This window comes from Gadus chalcogrammus, chromosome 20, assembly GCF_026213295.1.
Source record: "Gadus chalcogrammus isolate NIFS_2021 chromosome 20, NIFS_Gcha_1.0, whole genome shotgun sequence".
NCBI lineage: Eukaryota > Metazoa > Chordata > Actinopteri > Gadiformes > Gadidae > Gadus > Gadus chalcogrammus.
Window position 1 is genome coordinate 8021690 of NC_079431.1, and position 21066 is coordinate 8042755.

At 44.8% G+C, this 21066-nt stretch overlaps 1 protein-coding gene across 1 annotated transcript in view; it reads left to right on the plus strand.

Annotated features, from left to right (window-relative positions):
* The window catches only part of lrp1bb (low density lipoprotein receptor-related protein 1Bb), a 228399-nt gene that overhangs the window by 74442 nt on the left and 132891 nt on the right, over window positions 1-21066 (plus strand). Inside the window, exons 3-7 of the mRNA XM_056579905.1 lie at window positions 1895-2032; window positions 16538-16657; window positions 17730-17858; window positions 20172-20429; window positions 20835-20997. Of these exons, the coding sequence (XP_056435880.1) occupies window positions 1895-2032; window positions 16538-16657; window positions 17730-17858; window positions 20172-20429; window positions 20835-20997 (808 nt within the window). The remainder of the gene's footprint in view (window positions 1-1894; window positions 2033-16537; window positions 16658-17729; window positions 17859-20171; window positions 20430-20834; window positions 20998-21066) is intronic.

Genomic DNA, 21066 nt, shown 5'->3' on the forward strand with positions numbered 1-21066 from the left:
GCCATTACATACCGACATTCAAGCAGCAAAGATGAGACGTTGTTGTGTGGTGAGAACTGATAGAAAATCGATAACAACAACAATGCCGCCATTTTCTTTATTTTTTGTAACCTACAATAAATAAAGCAGGCTTCCAGTCAATGGAAAAATGGCTTCTCCCCACCGGCGATTGTTGTTGAATGTTTATTTTTCATTGAATGTTTACATAAAGTTGCACTGGGTGCCTTTAATTGATCGTATGTAAAGCATGAATTAAACATGGTAACCCGTAGGGGGACGACACACTAATGGTTTCGGTGAACACACACCTCTGCCTTTTCAATGACAACGTGGTGACGTGTTTATGTATTGAGGAAAAGGGACCCATGCCTGTGAATCCATGTGAATATACGGTCAATGCTACTGGAGCGGTTGTAGCTCAACAGACACACAGCCACCCATTAAGCTCCATCACTTAGATCAATCTCCAGGGAAGGTTAGCTCATGAGCCTGGCCCGTGATGCGGTATTGGCTCATGTAACAAAGATAGCCTCTCTCCCAGGCAAGGTCTTGTTATATTTGAATTGTCTAAATGCGTTCTAATATATTGTGTATCCTGAGGGCTTTTTTGGACAAGTAGCCAAGGGATAGCCATGGGAAAAACGTAAAACCTTTCACACTCTGCTCCTTTAAAAAATGAGTCATTTTTGTACCAATACCCACACGCACGCACACACACAGTCATAAGCAAAGACACACAATAACACACGCACACACACATTCACAAACAAAGACCCACAAGAACACACACACATGGGCACATGCAGGCACACACTCCTTCACACTCTCCGCCTGAACCGCTTATTTTTAAATCAGCACAAACTGACAGCTCTCTTCATAATGGCCGCCCTAATTGCGGCGTCTGTTACCTTGTTTCTAAAGTAAGAAAAGAACACGATGAATAAGTTAAAAGCCTGGTTGGAACTGACAAAGTGTGCTTCGACAAAGGCCCCCCGACTGCCCCCGACCCCCCCCCCCCCCCCCCCCTCCACTGAGTGCCGCCAAAACGCTCGGATCGGGGCGAGATCCTGTCAAGTGAAACGATAAATCCCTCTGGCTAAGTGGCAGCGATGGCCACAAATGGTAATTGATACCGAGAGCGGTTGAGGTGAGGATATGACACGTTTACAGTCCTGCCACGCCGGTCAGATGTGTTTTATGTGCTCTCGTGACTCTGCCATGAGGATTAGGGTCACCTACGCGCTTCATGAATCCTTAAACAGCTGCGAGGCACCTACCCGAGTTGAAGGCAGGGTGGGGGGGGGGGGGGGGGGGGCGGTTGTGGGGGGGCTGGGTCGGAGGGGGAGGGGGTGGTGAGGGGGTGGTATACAGGTCCGCTTGTTCCAGTGCACTGGAAAGACAAATTGAAAAAACTGAAAAACATCTGCTGCTGTGCTGTGGAGGCTGATTCCTAGTGTGAGTGGATTTACATATGCAGAGGCCTTTTTAAGTACATCTGTTTCAGCGGCTGAAGGGGAGGGGTGGTTGGGGAGGGGGGGGGGCGGCACATTGGAAAGTTGAAGATGATAATCATTTCACTTGAGGGAGATGGTTATTAGGAATGAAATATGCATATTTTTTTTTCAGACTTTCTCTTTCCCGTGTAGTAGTATTGTTGGCAAAAAAAAAGGGACAAGCGGAACAAGGGAAAACAAAACACATGTCGAGTGGGCGGCTGACGTCCTCTTCTAAACAGTTTGTGAATACCTAATGCGTGTGCACAGGGATACCGTCTCTCACACATCTACATTAGCATACTCCCCCCCCCCCCCCCCCCCCTCCGGATGTCTCTCGCCATGTATGAATAAAAGGTGGATTATTTTCTCACCCGGTGCCTGTCCTCTCCATTCTTCAGGTCAGCGGGAGGTGGTGATCAGATGCCCCCTGAACCACTTCCAGTGCATCGGGACCAGGAAATGTATCCACTTCAACAAACTGTGCAACGGGGCCCGGGATTGCGACGACGGCTACGATGAAGGAGTGCACTGTCGAGGTGAGGAACCACATGTTCGTTGCCTTGGAAACAATTGTGCCGGTGTCCTGTGAGCCGTCTCCGTGCGTCTTGAAGGTGAATTATGGAGGTGTGTAAAGATAAACTCGTCTCGACAGCCGATACCCCCTCTCAGGCTCCTCTTTGCTCTGGGTTGCTGTTCTGATTCAGAACAAATTAAACGTTTTTCTTCCCCGCCGTGTTGGAAAAACCATGTGCAAAGTGGTATCATTAGGGGGAGCATACTGTAGTACCTTTTTCCTCAGCCTGCGCTGGCTGAAATGTTCCAGATCATCGCGACTCTCTTGCTCAACTTATAAAGTAGTCAATTTGCTATCTAGAGACTAGGGCACCCATTCTAAAGGCTTAATTCCTTTTTACTACTCCAATTGGCTGTGCAAGTTCCATGGGAAGCCACAGGGGCACAAGGTGTTACAACCACATGCAAAAAGAGTGACATAATTTGTCAGCAGTTTGTACAGTCATCAGCGTCAAGGTGCTGTGGATGCACGCCCCTTTGAGAAGAGAAAAAAAAAAAAGACGCTTCCTTAGAGATGCAAGTTCATCTTTTGTTTTCTCATGTGAACTAATGTCCTGGATGGACCGGGACAAGACGTGGTGTCTCGCTGTGTACGGTCTGCGTGGGAGCCTTGTGGCCGCGGGCTACTCCAGGGTAGCATGGCCCTCTCGGTCACAGTTGAAAACATTCCAAGGGTGTGTTCGTTGGGCCAGGACAGGACAGAATGAATGAAAAAAGAAACCTGATCCAATGTTGCACTCTAGTACAATAATGCTTGCACTGATAAATTGACTTGGTAGGTTGCCTAGGAGAAGAGACTCTGGGATTAAATTAATATTGATCTTAAAGTGGGTGGACATTGTATTTGTGAGCAATATGAGTGTGTTTGGCCCTAGAAATGGTCATTTAAATGTATGAAATTGACCATAAATCATGGGTAACCCTGTATGTTTTTAATCATTTACTTCTCAAACTGCTGTGAAACAATGTCAAAGGGTGCCATGGTAGTTGGATGGACCCACATTGAAATCAATAATACCCAAATGATACTCCTGTACAGCATTCTGGGCTTTAAACACTGCTCTGCACCTTCTGATCTCGTTGTCATCATCTGCCCTTGGAGCAAAAATGGTGGTTGTGATGAGATGTTGTTGTTGTTGTTGTTGTTGTTGTTGGGTGTTGTTGTTGTAAGTTTGGCAGCATTGTTAAGTGATGGTTTTGAAGAATGAACCAGCAACCCCTTCACCACTTAGCAGCCTGCGTGTGCACTCTCTGCTCCTGCTCACGCCCACACTCCCCCATCAGAAGACAAAATATAAAATATAAAAAAATAAAATAAAAGGCCCTCCATCTTTGTCTGCCATGGCCGCTTCTTCTTCTGTGTGTGCAATTAGACCCCCACACTGTGGCCTTGGAGCCGCCGGAGCGAGTCCGCCGTGCCCCGAAGACACTGCCCTGTCATGTGGATGGATCATGACACCCTGCTGGCCCCGCTGGCTGTTAAATCCAACTTTTAGTGTTCTCATTCACGGTGACAGGAAGTTTAAATAATGCATTGCTTCTGGGGCCTTTTAATCGGCTGTCCGGTTGACTGTGTTACCGAGGGTTACTCTGTGCCGGTGTTGTCAGCGGTGTGTGTGTGTGGTACACTTGTTGATTAGGGGGTCGCTTAACACAAAACGAGTTGACACCATGAGGTGCAAACGGTCCAGAATATCCGTAAACATTGGGTTTGTTAATGGCGTTAGGCCATGTATTTATCCATGCGTGTAGGTGTTCCTGTGGGTGTTTTCTTATAAAAGCATTGACTAATTAACACAGTACACATCATCGTTTACTTCGGTTCTAAATGAAGAGTTGGCATTTAACAAACGTTAGCATTTTTTTATTGTTTTTTTTACAATATTGGACGAGCAAAGATTTATTTAAAGAGAACCCTTATAGCTAATGACATTTATAGCTCTTGGGGAATCCATTGAGATGTGTAACGGTTACATTAACTATTTCTCCCATTGGCACGTTGGTTGAAAAAAGGATGCCTGAAGTTGCTTCAGCTCCTTCACATATTGCAGATACTTTCACAAACAGCAGGGATGTAGTGCCCTTCAGAAATGACACTGCTGCGTCTTATATTTGTCATTTCGATTGGGGAAACTATGTATCACTATGACATACATCATCTGATAAATGATAGCTTTCCATTCCTCTTTGTAACGTCATGAGAGAGTGAGATTGTGAGAATATAAAAAACTTAATTTGAATTAAGTATGGACATCTGATCTGATAGTGAAAGAGTAATGAGTTCTGAATGGGCCGGCTGCCAAGACAGAGTTTGGCAAATGTGTGACAGAAATGCGTTATAGCTGTACAATGATATTCACTCGTTTGCATAATGGCCCGGGCTCTCTCACACACACATCCCGCTATCGAGGAAGTGATGCGTTTTAGTCAGCTGCTCAAGATAGTTTTTGTTCTCATGTTTTATGCAGGTGCCTAGCCTATGGACCTGCTAAATTGTATGTAATCATTCGCACACACAGGATTGTCTAATTCTGTCACTTTAATTTTGCTCTCACTCCAACACTCCGCAAGACAGAGTGCATTTGAGGGAGACCCTGAGCCCTATGATCTCACACTGAGCCAATTATGGACGACACAAGAAGGAAATTAATTGGATGACACACACGAGCATTGTGTAAAGGTGATTTTGGTTTAATCATCCAATAGTGCACTCGTGCATCACACGATGTATGGGCTATCGGTGGCATACACATGCATCATACAAAAGTGCAAGGCTTTTACATTGTTGCACAAAGCATCAGTTCTATATATATAAATGTGTGTGTTTCCACGTACAGTGAAATGGGTGAAGGAAAGCGATCCATCCACTTTAATTGTATGGGATGTTATTTCAGTTACATTTGTTGGACCTTTGTATCCTCTCATTGTAATGGAACGTGTGACTTGTTACTATGGATACATTATTGAGATGAAGGATGGCAGGTTTATCATGGAGGTTTTCAAAATGGGTAGTACATCTTCCCATAACAAGTGCCACAAGAAAGTTGTAGCTTATTGTGGCCTTCTGTCTGTTTCTCTAACATGTTTCTTTGCAGAATATGCTTTATATGCTACACACCTTTCCCTTTCCCGTCGAATCCCGCCCTAAATATCAAGGCATTATAGGGCTCATTACATTGTAGTTGAAGATCGTTTTAACCTATAGTATCAAACTAAACCTGCACTAAAACGTAATTGTATGTCATCGTATTGTTCATTTGTTACACTGGTTGAATTGCTATGCATTATATTTTGTAGTATAAATTACAACACATTTATCCCAATGGTGTAATTTTAAGACGTATCTAGACTAGAAAATTGTCCATCGCAAACTGGAATAGGGACATCAAACTACTCATGCTCTCTATGTATCTAATGCTAATGAACCACAATAGGCCCATCACTTTAAACCTCCTAGTCAGACGGCCTTTAAATCCAAAGCCCTCCAATGTTCAGAGTAAGTGGCACACTTCTGGGTCGCTAATTCTGCTTGCAGTTTATGTCAAACCGGCACCTTTTTCTCATTCCCTTTGGAATTACATTAAATGATGCAAAGATTGGCTATTCGTGGAAAGTTGTTATTGGAGATGGCAGCAGGCTGCTGCAGATGCTGATTCACAGTCCTGCGTCCCTCACACTCTCCACTTTCCCGAGACGGGAGTACGTTTAGTGGATCTGTTTAATTATGGTGATATATCACCATGAAGCAGCCTTAATGCCGTATAGCGGGCGCGTGCAGATGCATCTCCCTAACACAAGCCTTTTTATCTTCCGTACATTGCTAAGAGTTGTATAAACTGCATGTGGTTGGACACATAAACAAAGGTAAATGGAGGCAATTTGCAACCGCTGTCCTTACCTTTGCTGTGACCCATTGCATACATACACTATGTGTTCATTTCAATTTTGCATTTACTCTCATCCTCCCAGACTCCAGCGGCGGTAACACAGCCTCACATTGCTCTCTGACAGCTAACATGCGCCAGACGTTTATCTCTAAGGGGTCAGACGGGTCCCAGTCCTGTTCAGTTCATCACACAGAAAATGTGTTCAGAGTATTTATAGCGTTAAAAAAAAGAAAAGAAGAAACACGTGACTTATCTTCCCCCTGATTATCATCCGTGATCTCACTCTGTTCCTGATTCAACTTTCTTTCGACAGATCCGTTCTCTATAGGACCGTTTGTTCGTTGGGCTCCATTCAGCGCGGCCAAAAAAAAACGCATGGAGGGCCTCCCTCTTGGGCCTGATTCTGCGATTCATCATCGAGCAAAAAAAACTATTCATATTTTAATGGATCCCCCCCCCCCCCTGCTCCAGCCCGTGTGGAGCTGACCTCCCGGGGTTCACACAGGGACACAAATACCCCGGGCCTGCTCGGACGCAGCGCACACGGTGGGAGGGTGGAGGAATCGAGGTCACTAAAGGGAAGTTTTATGTGGCCAGCTGGGTCTCCTTTTGCAAAACTTTACTATGGTTCCCCCCGCCACCCCCTCACTCTCTCCCTTCGCTTCCCGCCCGCCTTACCTTATGAATATACATGCTGCCGATCCCAGAAGACCTTCACATGAAGGTGTCCAGATGGGAAAATACAGCAAAGCCCTGTTCACCTTCAAGAGGCGTTTTCACTCTTAATCATGTGGCCCCCTTCATAGCCTTGGCCCCGTGTGGCCCCTGACATAGACCCGGGGGGAAGAGGGAGAAGGGTGGAGATGAACCCGAGACCACATGGTCAATGCGTTCTCCACCACAAATCAACCGTTCCTGTTTGTGTGTCCACGTAATTAGACACATATGTGAAGACATTAGCACGCACAGACTCACAGACGTGCACACAGAAGGACAACCGCACGCAGGCACGCAGGGACTCATTCACACATGCATGCATGCAGGCATACACGCATACACACGCACGCACACACACACAGATACACAGGCAGAGATACGCAGACATGCACACAGACAAACAAGCGCACAAACACATGCAGGCACGCATGCACATACACAATTACCAGCTCACCAGAGACCAGGACTATCCTGAAAAATGGGAATTGTGCCCTTCCCGGACTTACTTTATATATATATATATATATATATATATATATATATATATATACATACACACACATCTGATGTGTGATGTGAAGCAGTCTCACACACACACACACCTCCCTTCTTCCCATGTTGTTCCCTAGTCTACAGTCGTGCCTCAGGAAGGCAGGACGTACTGTGTTCCCACTGGTCTGCTGAGGAATGCGTGGATGCTGCAGCTCCAACGCAGTGAACCTCATTAACTCCAGGGCCTAAACGAAGGAACCCCAATTCCTCCTTCCCACATAGAATGTCCTCCCCTCCCTGCTAGCCTGTCATCATAGAAACAAGTTTTTTTCACACACGAAACAAGGATGAATACATTTGCCCACCACTTAAATCACGTTCCAGATTGTGCTTGGTTTTTTCACTGTGACATACCACCTGAATGAGGTTATGCACCTTCTCAACCCCGGCCATTTAAAGGTTATATAAAAATTGAGCTGTTTCTCTTCTTTCATTGTGACACCAAGTCTTGGCGAGCTCGCTAGGCTACACATTACTGTTACCCAATATCATATCCTGACAGATGAATAGACAACCCTCCACAATCACTTTTGTTCATATTCCGTCCTCTCACAGTAGTTTATTGTTAGACTCTATCATATTGTGGCATAAAGAAAATTACTTCAGTTCATCTTAAATGTATCACATTACTGATTTCCCAGAATTATTTTCACCAAGAACTGATTTTGGCAACACAAGTTAAATATTCAGGCTCTGCTCATAACATAGAATGGAATTTTGCTTATGATATTCTCTCACACACACACACACACACACACACACACACACACACACACACACACACACACACACACACACACACACACACACACACACACACACACACACACACACACTCATGCACACATACAAACATAGAGAAGTTAATTGTGCTGCCTTTTCTCAGTGTTTGTGCGAGTAGGACATTACATTTGCACAGAAAGATATTGGATCAGGCAACATCTTAACAATGATGTTGATTGTCATATTGTGGGCTGGCATTTAATTATCTCAACCAACAATTCTCTTACTCTGCGTTCACACCAAAAGATGCAAAAAGTTGACGCGCGTCGTGATCCCATTCAAAGTGAATGTAGAGACGCGTTGCTGCTTTGCTGCCGCAGCATTTGCTGCCGAGAAAACGGGCAGCAAAACTTGATTTGCGGCGCGTCAAAATCTGATTTGCGGCGCAGCATGCCCGTGCCCGCTGCCGGGCACGGGCGAAGGGCGCGTTCACGTATTTTGCGGTGCGTCAAATGCTGCTCGAGTTGAAATATTTCAACTTTTGACGCACCGCAAACCTTTGACGCGCCGCAAAACTTGATTTGACGCGCCGCAAAACTCAGGCGTCAACGCAGAACGCAGGGTTAGGATGAAGAAACCGAGAGTATACTACCCTAGTTGGTCTTCAGAGCGATAATTACTGTTTAGAAAAACGGTTCAATGTCGTTTCTAAAACACACTTTTATTATTGTAGTTCAGAAATTTTTATTTCTCTCAAGGCCAACAGATGGTTCAAACTTTTTCAATGAAATTCAACTTGAGTATGTCATTTATTGGGGCCAGGTCTTAAGCAATGCCAAGATAACAGGTTCAGGGAAGGTTGGCCTTCTGGTAAGAGAGGGCTTTACTTCATTCACGTGGATAACATAGTGTCCCTGAGCAATCACAAAATGTAAACTCTGTATCTGCTTCTAGGATGGCAGTTAGCCTCCATGACCCCGTAACACAAACAAACAGGCAGAAATATGTCCTTTATACTGTTGAAGAGAACAAGCACGATAAGATTAAACACAGCGTTATCGTACTTACCTAGCTGTTGTCGAAGACAGGCGGCTCTCAATATTGAACTCCAAGGATGTTTCATTTAGATCTCCACAGCAATGATCTCCTTTCGTCTAAATTGGTTTGTTACCTTTTTAGGCCTTCCGGAGTTCATACCTAAACCGGTAGATAATAAAAATAGAAATCGAAGAGATAGACATCTGAGATTGTTCAGAAACTCATGAAACACCTCGTTTCAGCTGGCTTGTGTTACCAATATTTTAAGAACATTCTCTGCTCTCAACATTGGCGCCACATTGTTTGTGAAGTAATTTGTAATTTTGAGTTCAGTTTATCGATAGATATTGTAGTGACTATTCTGGTTTTATGGATACTACAGAGCCAATAGGATTTATTTTGCTTTGGTCTGGATGTGATTCGCTCGCCGATTTATATATCTTTTAATGAATGGGGAAGTGGGCGGACGCCAGGGTATTACATTGCTCGTTGAGCTACAACTTTGTCATCCATAATATATTAGCGTAGACGATGCAGTTAGTGGGGTGGAATGAAGATGTAGATATGAGACATTGAGTGCATAATGGTTAATTAAGGGCTCTATTTCGCATTGACATTTACATATCTCATTAGTAGGTACCGTGGTATTTTTTATCCCAAACTAATCTCAACCTACAGCACTAAACTCACCGCTGATAACATGGTAGAGCTTAATACCTCCATGATTGCTTGACATTTGCAGGAAGGAGAACCCAATTTGTATGCAGTAATGTACAGGCCAGGTAGAACATCTTTAAATTAGTTCACCCCAAAAACGTCATTTGTAAAAATGCTTATCAATAATCCAGCCTAAGACTCAGTCTTTGTTAACCTTTCCCGTATGCAGAATGTCCCCCAGGGATAACTGTCCAAAGACCCAAATCATCCAGACAATCAAAGCCTGCTGTTAGTTCCCATTGCACTTTCATTGACAAACGTAAATTCAGTTTTTCCTCGATCTGTGTTTGGTGAGATACGTACTGATGGTGTGCAGTTGAAACAGGAGGACTCTGAACCAATTTAGAAGCCCTTAGATCTGGCTGTTTTGTCAATGATTTCCTCGCAACGCTGTACACCGGTTGAAAGGCGCTTGATGTTCGGCTATCGAGCTCATTTGGGGAAACAGGCATTTCGCTCCGAGAACATGCGATCTGTGGGAAGGAGACGACTACTTTGACATTGACGAGGGAGCGTTACGGGAGAACACAGGAAGTGTCACCAGGAAACAACAGCTCCCAGCGCGCCTTCTCCATTAATGTTATGTTTGCCCAGATCTCACTCGCGTTGACAGGAGAAGTTTTGGCACAATCATCTGCCAGGATGACAGGGAGAAACGTGCAAGCGCTGTTACGTCACCGGCCCTCTCCGGGGTTCTGCTTTGACAGCCCCCTTGTGTAATTGAACCCCCTCCCCCACCACCCCCCTCCCCTGCCAAAAAAATACTATTTTTTTTCCCCTTCCTTGTGAGTGGGAAGCTAAAGGTTTTTTACGCACCAATGATTCTGGTGTCAGGCCACTGCCTGTCAAATGCTTGTCTCCCTTGGTTTGCCTCTCCTGGGGTAGGGTACGAGTCTCGCCACTCAGTGGTGGTTCATCACTTCCCAGCCATGGGAACCTCTGCTGCCCTCAGCCGACCCCCCCCCAATCACCACCACCACCACACATAAACACCACCACCACCCCCGTTTTTATTGAGGACAAGGAGCTATGCTACGACATTGTCTTCCCAAAAGCCGCCTTGCTTCGAAGTCCCCTGTTTGTTTGATCACGCCCTGATATAAAGAATATGCCTTTGAATCAGCCCTTAAACTCATCATCATCACCTCTTCATCTGTTTCTCTATCACAAACCCCTCCCTTGACTCCAACGTCCGACCAGGCTGCCCTTCTGCCTCATTTATCTTCCTTACCGGCCTTGTCTATGTCTCCCTCCTTTCCCTCTCTTTATTTTTCTTGTTGATTTGTTTCTCTTGTGTGCTACTTTATCCTTCACTTTGTCTTTGTTTGTGCTCTTTGTGGCTGTTGCCATGATGGTTGCGGCGCTCTGAGTCACTAAAAAACACTCATCAAGTAATCATAATATTATTGTTAATATTATTATTGTTGTTATGAAGGCATCCGTGCTTCTTTGCTTTAAAAAATGTTTGAAGATGACACAAAAAAGATAGACGATGACACTGCCCTCGATGATTAATGAAAATCAATGTCAGACACGTAACTGCCCCCCCCCCCCCCCCTCCCCCTCACCTCCCCTCTCCTCCCCCCGGCCGCTGAACAACATTCAGTTATCCGACTTGATTAACTTTTAATTAGGACGACCCCCACCAATACAATAACAAAGCCAAATAAACCACACCACGCAAGAGTGCAGGCAAGCAAAAAACACATTCCTCTGGCCCGATGGGGACTGCCTGAGCCACTGCTAAACCAAAGTAAAGCCTGACGCCGTGACATCTGTCATGGCATCTATTGTCATATATTTCATGGAATTTCACTTTTTTAAGGCTAATCAAAAGCACTCCCAACCTGCCTCAATCTCTGTGATATGTCAGCATGTCTATTAAATCGATTACTCTCCAGGGGTTGAAAAGAAGAGTGGACATGTGATAGTCCTTTCGCGCAAATAGTAGTTACCGAAACTACGGACAGATAACGCTGCCGTGGGTGGGATAATATGTTTTTGCCCGTTCTGTCAGAACGAGATTAGAACTTGTTATCTCTTCACGAATGTCTTATTTTTGTCTTGATAACAAATTAATGAATGTTATCGTGAAAAAACAGAGCTGGGATTAATTTGGTTTTATTGAACGGCGGGCGACTCGACATGAAAATTGCACTGTGTGAGTGTCCGCGAAATACCACATTAAAATCAAGTGTTCTTCAACCAAGGAGAACAATCACATTACAATCGAGGATATGCAATTGTATCACTGTTGCTACGCAATTCAAATAAAAAAACTAAGGTCAAGGTATTCATTAATTTGATGAAATAATGAAAAAGATTGTTGACCAAACGATGTGGGGTATCGCTACACTTCTGATCTTGATCTCACAACCAAATGTGCTCCAAAATATTACGCGACTCCCGGCAGCGCTGGGCTTCAGCACATCACAGCAAATAGGCGCTTTATGTAGGCCTAATTGTTGTTCCACCTTATCTCTCGGAACCGTGGCTAGACGTTAAGTAGTTATAATGCGCTTTGGATGCAAAGTTTATCCTCCAGATTTTAATTGTGTTGAAGGCAAACAGGCACACGGACAGGTGCGTAAGTAGCTATGTGTATACATTACTTATTGTGTCTCGTTAGAATTGGCAAAGGCGGACTCTGGCACTCAATATTTCATGCCTTCCACTTTGTTGATTTGCAGCGCTGCCAGATATTGTCGCTCATATCATAACTCTTCCTTATATGAGGAAACAATCTTGTGTCATCCAATCCTGTTGCAGAGGGAGGAGGACGGTGGAATATTACACAGGAGTGGTTTGGAATTAAAATGTCATTGTTCAGTGAAGGCCCCCCATGTTCGTCACTATGGCGTTTCTTCCACTTTTTTAAGGGCATGTCAGATGCTTGGCAGGAGTGAACTAGTTTTCCTTTTTCAAATCCCTCAGCAAATTACGCTTTGAGGGATTAACAACATTTGCTGTCACATGCGAGCCCCCGTTATCGAGCCCTGGGATTAAAAGTGCATGTGTATGCGCATGTAACTCAATTCTTACGTACAAAAAGAAGACGGTTTGAAAAAGTGCCAAAAAGGTAGGCGCCTCTGAGACATTTGAACTGTTGCATGGCAACTTCAAAGCCACGGCTCTGTCTCGCCAACATTTATTTAGCTTAATGCACTGTGTTCGCACAGTGCTTTATGTGCTCAGTATTACCCCATGTTCACTTTTGAAGTGCTTGAAATGTTTCACCCCGAGAGATATGAATTACATTAATGTCCCAGTTTCGTCTCCGGCATCAATCGTGTCTCTTTTGCCACCCGGAGTATACCAGAAGAATGGTACCAGCCATACAAACCAACCAGAAAAAAAAGAGCTAGAGTTGCTAATTTGGGAACGGGGGACTTTATCCGGCGTTTCCTTGAAAGTCCCTCAGCAGCCTCTGGATTTGTTCCTCAAATGCCGGGTCAGCATCTTAATTTTCGTATGTCCATTAATTAGAAGGCCTGAGTGCAAATGGAGGGGCTGGCTAAGAGGCGGCCTGGCCGTCTGGGTCCAAAGGCCACGGGGGAAGCCATAATTAGGCCAGATGTGAGCGAACTGACTCCTTAGTCCGGGATCCACCCCCCCCCCTCTCTCTGCCTCGGCCAAGCCGTTTCTGGTGTTCGCGTTGACAGTGAAACACTACCGCATTTGTTATACGTTTGAGCCCGGTACCATCTGCGTTGCTTAATGCGTCGGGGCCTGTGTTTTTTTCTCTCGCAGGGATTTCCGATGTGTCTTTTTGTTGACTTTGAGTGATATCGGGGCTTATTTCACTCCGAGTGGACCGAACACGCGGTAATACAGCTGGAGACGTCCGTACGTCGCCTTCTGGAGAACCGCCGAAAGCTATTATTTCAAGCATTTTGACCGCTCTAAACCATTAACTGGCCCCATTCTCTCAAGGTGTGATCGATAATGAATGGGCGGCAAAGTTAAAAACACATCTGCCTAACAACAGACATGCTTTGCATCCCTGTGTTCAGCTGTCTTTAAAATGCCAAAAGGGCTTTGGTGTTAAAACCTTATTGTAAGCCGCATTTAAATACTAATATTAACTGTATATTAACGTTCTATAAACACATTTCACGTCGAAGCAGTCCATTTCAGCCCATACAGCTCACACAGTATCCAGTATCTTTGTAGCCTATGTAAATGTGTGTGCCTTTGTGCTCGTGAACATTTGCATGAAAGAGCAGGAGCCTAGCATGTTGCACCTGTATGCAGCAGATCCATTAGGATTAGTGTGAACCTCTCCTTGTTTGTGTAACATGCTTCCGGCTATCTCAGCCACGGTTGTTACCAAACAGGGTGTGTGTGTGTGTGTGTGTGTGTGTGTGTGTGTGTGTGTGTGTGTGTGTGTGTGTGTGTGTGTGTGTGTGTGTGTGTGTGTGTGTGTGTGTGTGTGACAATGCTAAAGTCTCTGAGGGCCAACGCACATAGGGCGCAGAGCATGTGTGTCACACGCCTTTCGCTGAGGCATATGGGGCCAGACACATGGTGATGCTCTCTGATCTGATGTGGATAATAATTGGGAAAGACAAATGAAAAGCTACTGAGCCGCACTAATTAGGGTTGACAGCCGTGTAGCACACTGCCGGTGAAAGAAGACATTGGTATCCGAATCTTGTCGAGAAGTCTCCATCCCTGTGTTAAGTCTCACTCAACGCATGCGTTATTTCACTGATGGCATAATTACGATATTTATTTGTATTATTGTTAATAATTCATCATGTGTTTCAAAATGTTTTCTGTAACTGGATTTTTCTTCTTAAATCAAGTCTTATATAGCGAATGCAGCAATTTAGCAATTCAAGTGCTTGCTAGTGCTATCTGTGAACAAAACCATTGCGTTAAATTTAGCTCATAACTCACATTTTGAAAAGGTGTTATTTTCAATGTATGAAATGGTGGTGTTTGGGTTTTTAGTTATTTTTGCCCACACATGAATGCTTCTATGTTATATGTCTTGGCTAGTACACTACCTCTTTAACCAGTGACTTCACAACTGGCAAGGCAGTAGTGTGCTTTGAACACAGAGCTGTTCGGGAATGACACCGAAAAACTGATATATTCCCAACTATTTCCGGCTGCAGATAGTAAACTGCTGTTCTGCTTTATTTGGGTTTTCCTGAATTTGAACAATATTAGGCCAATTTAAATCACACTTTTGTTCTAATGCACTCTGTTAAAAGACAGGCTTGTTTACTAAGATACATTTTCCTCACAATTACATTACATTGAAATTACTTGGCAAACAATCTTTTACAAATTCTGGATTGTAATTATTCCAATTTTATGTGAAATCATTGGAATAATACTTATACTAGAATACTTCAAGGTACATTATTTCTAGCAACACAATAAATTATTTTAATTATCTTCATTATGTCAAGTTCTTACACTACATATAATTTATTTCATATACAGTAGATAGGACTATTTATTCTTTTTGGAATTCTTGCAAAGGCCATTATGCACCACCCTATATGAATGCAAAGAAATCTTAAAATTAGTGTAATCTTCCTGGAATGGCTGTTTGCACTAGGCGAGATATAAAAGTCAATATTTAATCCCGTCGAGAGCAAACACAGATGCAGTACACAGCAACGGTCCTGTTTTTTCCTTTATCTTCTTCTCTATTAAGTCAACATCAAACACATTTTAGGGCTTACTAAACCTCGGATTAAGATCACAATGGATCTGCACCCAATAATGGGTTTTGTTATTCCTGCTAAATAGAGGTAACTCCGGATTTGTAAGTTGCAAAGCCCACACTGATATAAAGTGTTAATACAGGCTTGAAGAGTGAACCAGTGGGCTGTGGTTACTCATCATAGATGGCCTGAGAATGACATCCCTGATAAAGAAATGCAGTCCTTCATCCTCTGGGCTGGCGCTTGACAGTAATTTACGTTCGGCTGTCTTACATCTGTCTTTGTGCAATTAAAACTTTGTCTTTGTTTCGAGGCCTCTCAGCCATGTCGCTACTTCTGGGGGATGTGTTTATCATGGCTGTAATTTGCTGGTCTTTGTTCCATTTTCCCTGACAATGAATAGCTTCAGAACCGTATGTCTCAGATGACAGAGAATAAACGACATGCTGAGTGTTATCACGCCAAAAATAAGTATGTTGCTGTTATTTTAATTTATTCCAGTAGAAGCCATGTGCACGTCAATCAATTCTAGACATCAAAGCGCCTGCTGTTGGTAAAGTTGGGCCTTGTGCTCTTCGAGATATGTTTGTTGTGAAGGCTTGAGTCAACAGAAAGGCCCAGCGACTAACTTCTAACGCTCAGCCTTTAGAAATGCAGGATAATTACATCTTCTTCAGTTTCCTCAGTTCACCCTCTTTTTGGAAACGGTTCATTCCATTGCATGCTATGAGTCATGTATTACACAAACGACTTGAAGTCCTGGTTTAATAATATTCTTCATAACCGTGACGTTCTCCCCGCATCGTTTCTTCCCTCTTAAGCACCACAAAGGCAATAAGAACTCTAAAGTGTCACAAGCTAAAGTTTCCATGTGGAGAGGCCTTTTCTTTTTTTGGTGTCATTGTTTTCATGTGACTTTTCCCCCCAATTTTCTCAGCTAATGATTGACATTTGATGCATGAGACTTTCAAATGCCGTATAATGACGGAGCAACGGGCAAATATACAAGGAAAACAAAGACAATGGTAGTGAAGAAAATCAAAAAGTTAATGCTATCGGCCTAACATTTCTGTTCTCTCTCTCTCTCTCTCTCTCTCTCTCTCTCTCTCTCTCTCTCTCTCTCTCTCTGTCTTCTGCGGACCCCCTGCAGAGCTCCTGTCAGCGTGCCACGAGCTCCGGTGTCGCTACGGCTGCGTCATGACGAGGAACGGCACCTTCTGCTTCTGTGCCGACGGCTTCGAGGTGGGAGATGACGGCACCAGCTGTAGAGGTAGGCCTCATCGGCAGGCCAGTAGGTGGTGCCTTTCAATGAACGCACCTGCCCCATGCTGTCCCGCACACACGCACGCACACACGCACACACACACGCACACACGCACGCACACACGCACACACACACACGCACGCACCCACATGCACACTCTCACACAAACACTCTCTCTCTCACTCTCTATCTCTCTTACTCTCTCACACACACACACACACACACACACACACACACACACACACACACACACACACACACACACACACACACACACACACACACACACACACACACACACACACACACACGCGCACACACACGCACACACACACCATACTCTCTGTCTCATTCTCTCCCTCTCTCCCTCTCTCACTTGCTCACAAATACACAATACCACAATACACATATTTTACCTTACATCTCTGGGTCTTTCTTTTGTACTTTGATTCAGTCTTTTGTTCTCCCTTTCATTATTTGGTTCTTTTGTTCTTATTTTTTTTGTATTTTTCCTCTTTCTTTCGCACTTTCCTTTCGTCCGCCATGACATGAAGATCCTTGACGATCCTTCAAGGCTAGAGATTAATTTAACACCAGCTCATTAAAGTCCTGAGAAATCTCCAGAAGAGAAATTAAATATAGAATGCGGAGACAGTGGTCTGAAAGGTTAGGGAGAGCCCCACCGAGGAAAGAGTTGTTTTTCTGTCCGCCAACTGATTGCCTGCCTCAGAAATCCCAGGATCTCATTACACAAAGATTTTTGACATGGTTCTTTGGACATGGCAGTCTGTCTGTACTAGGGCAAACAATTCACAGAAAACGAAAATATGTATTGAAACTGAAAAGCAGTGGGAAGAAACGTCGGCATCCGATCCTGTTTCGGGGGCGGGGGGGGACGACGACAAGACCAGCAGTTGGCGAGTGGGGGATAATTTAGCTCCCAAGTAAGGCCTGTTCGTTATAAAGTAATTATATACGAGGTGCCAGAGTGGGGCCATATTAAGTATACTTTATGTATTTGGGTCATGTTTGAGCACACCTAATTCGTTACAAATGACTCTCTTTCCTTTTCCATAAGATCATGATGAATGTGCCGTGTATGGCGCATGCAGCCAAACCTGCATGAACACCTACGGGTCGTACAGATGCAGCTGCACGGAGGGATACATCCTGCAGCCTGACAGGGTCTCCTGCAGAGCCAAACAAGGTGAGACAAGGCACTCCTGCACCAGAGGAGAACAACATAATCATCTGCATAGCGTGTACCGCCTTCGCCGTATCTATTAATATCGCTTGAGGCAATCGCGACCAGACCGCAAGTTTTTCTTTTTTAGTTACGTCTTCCCCCCTCGGTCGCGGGCTCCGCCTGCGCGCGCTGTAGGAGCTGAAGATGAATGCTGTGTGTGCGTGACCGCATCTATCACACACACACGGGGAACCGGGGGTGGACGCTGTCCGGACCCGGGATAATGATAAAATTAATGAGCATAAGGCTTTAAGTAGCAGCAGTCTGGAGTGTTTTGTGTGGAGACAATGCCCAGTGTCACCTTGATTTATGTTAATATCCGGGGCTGTGAACGAATCCGGGGCCCTGTGAGTAGAACACCATGCATCGGAACACAGCGCGCGATATAGGCCGTAGCGTTGTGTTGCTAAAAAACTCACCTCGCGACACTTGTGTGTGTGTGTGTGTGTGTGTGTGTTTGTGTGTTTGGGTCGTCCATTGAGCTGTGTGGTGAAATATGTATTTTGTATGTATGAGCGCCGGGGGGGGAATGGGGAATGGGTTACTGTCACTGTGGCGCAAATGGGTTGAAAATAGCCGCGGGCACAGCACACCTAGCTGGGGAGGACGACGACGATGCTGCTTTTAATCAACGTGACTGGTGTCCTACCAGGAATAAACCGAATATGATTACCCATAAACTTAACTGAACCCCATGCTCACACACATTAATATTAATTTAACAGAGAAAGATTGCAGTGCAGGGATAACTATGGGGTTAGCATTACTTGTAAAAACTCATGAATATAAATTTTACATAGTGCTCTCTGAGGCCTCTTGATGGGATGCAGCAGGGTATGAAAAACATATTAAGGTGCTCGCCGCTAGATTTGAGTTAGTACTCTGCGGCACAAATAGTCTTTTTGGGATTTTGTCTTGATTTAATCTTTCGTTTCTTTCCGCTAGGTTAAATGGTTTTAATAAAAAATATATATTAATACTTTTCTCTCTATTTGTATACCGTTATCAAATGTCTAACTTTATACTACCTTGGTGGTAGAGCACCTCCGAAGGCACGCCAAGAATCCTTATCGATTTTATGACGAAAACATAAAGTATAAATTATGATTACGATTTATTTAAATATTTTAACTGACAATAACATGTCCCACATTGATTAACATCAAAACTAGTCTCAAATGGCTTTAAAAGGTCTCTAAAATAATAATAATCTTAAACATTTCTGAGTGTTTTACTCCTGGACACTGTACACAAGCTTGGCCAAAGTCCAAGCACTGTTTCAACTGTGTGCGTGTGCGTGTGTGTGTGTGTGTGTGTGTGTGTGTGTGTGTGTGTGTGTGTGTGTGTGTGTGTGCGTGTGTGTGTGTGTTCGTGCGTACCTCTGAGTGTGTATGTGTGCATGTGTGTGGCTCCAAGGCGCCTGTGTGTGTGTGTGTGTGTGTGTGTGTGTGTGTGTGTGTGCTTTTTGACTTTACTTGTGTGTGTGTGTGTGTGAATGCTCTCTACCAGTTGATTCAGGAGCATGAAGGAAGTTGTTTTTGTGGGCAGACAAACTGATTTATTGCCCATATTAGGAGAGCAGCACCTATCCTGAACTTGAGCGCAGATCAGGATAAATAAAGGGGGATTTCAGGGTGCACCCCGGGTGCGTGCGCTCAATTAAGTCCTTAAAGCAGGTTATGTCAACTTTACTGAGCCCAATCCCTCCATGGCTACCCGCACATGGGAAACTGGAAGCAACACACAAATAAGTGCACACACACACACAAACACACACCGACACTCACACACGCACATACACACTCACATGCAAGCACATACTCACATACACATACATACTACAGCCATACACACACACAAACACACAGTGACACTCACACACACACACCTACACACATACACACACACAGAGCATACATACTTGAAAATGTTTACATACACACATGCACACACACAGCGGTGCACACGCACACCTCTCCGGGCTTGTCCTCCACGTGCCCTCTTCGCATGTTGCTTAATTTGCTGTGTGAGTTCCAATGAGAGGCGCAAGCTGGGGCTAATCTAATCACGCAAGACGCACTCAATAACGCAATAATCACACTCATGAATAAATTTGCCGTGTTGTGCTAGAGTTATGAGATTGCCCACATTAAGAAGCCCGCTCCCCCCTTTACACCTACATACACATACAAACACACACACACACACACACGCATGCACACGCACACACACACACAAACACTAATCATGGCCTTCCCCCTCCGTGTGCTGTAGACGCCGGAGACAGCCCCCCCGTGCTGCTGCTGAGTGGACCGGACCGCATCGCCATCACCCAGCTCAACGGCTCGGGGCTGCAGCCGCTGCGCTCGCTGGACGCCAACGGGAGCCTGGCGCTGGACTTCCGGCACGCCGCCGGGACGGCCTGCTGGGTGCTGGCCGGCGAGACCTCCGGACAGCTGCGCTGCGCCAAGATGAGGAACCTGAGGGGCTTCACGCAGGAGCAGGAGATCAAGACCCTGCACAGCATGCATAGTACGTTGGCCTGTCCCCCTCGCTTATCTGGAGGCTGAGGGGCTGGCATGTCTACGGGTTTATTGAGGATACTATTTCTGTCATCTGTCTGTCATATCTATGGGTTTATGTAGGATACTAGCTATCTGTCTGTCATATCTATGGGTTTATGTAGGATACTAGCTATCTGTCTGTCATATCTATGGGTCCATTTGTGATTTTATCTGTCTGTCTGAATGTCTGACAACCTGTCTGGTATATAAATATATATATATTGTGTATCAGACTTTGTGTCAGTCTGTCTACCTCTCTGTCTGCCTTATCTAATCTTGTGAGATCTTTGAGAATATCTTAAAAAACCACAGGTCCTTACACAAAGTACCACATAATTGACTGTGTCCCTCGCGTTGTCTCCTCCTCCTACAGACGTGGAATACATGGCTATAGACTGGCTGACGGGCAACTACTACTTCGTAGACCGCGTCAGCGACAAGATCTTTGTGTGCACCTCTGCTGGGGAGACATGCGTCACCATCCTGCACCTGGACCTGGTGAATCCTAAAGGAGTGGCCCTGGATCCTCTCATGGGGTGAGCCCCGCTCCGTCTAACTACCGCTCCCCTGCCTCCCTGCCTTACACAACCCAGACACAGCCCTGG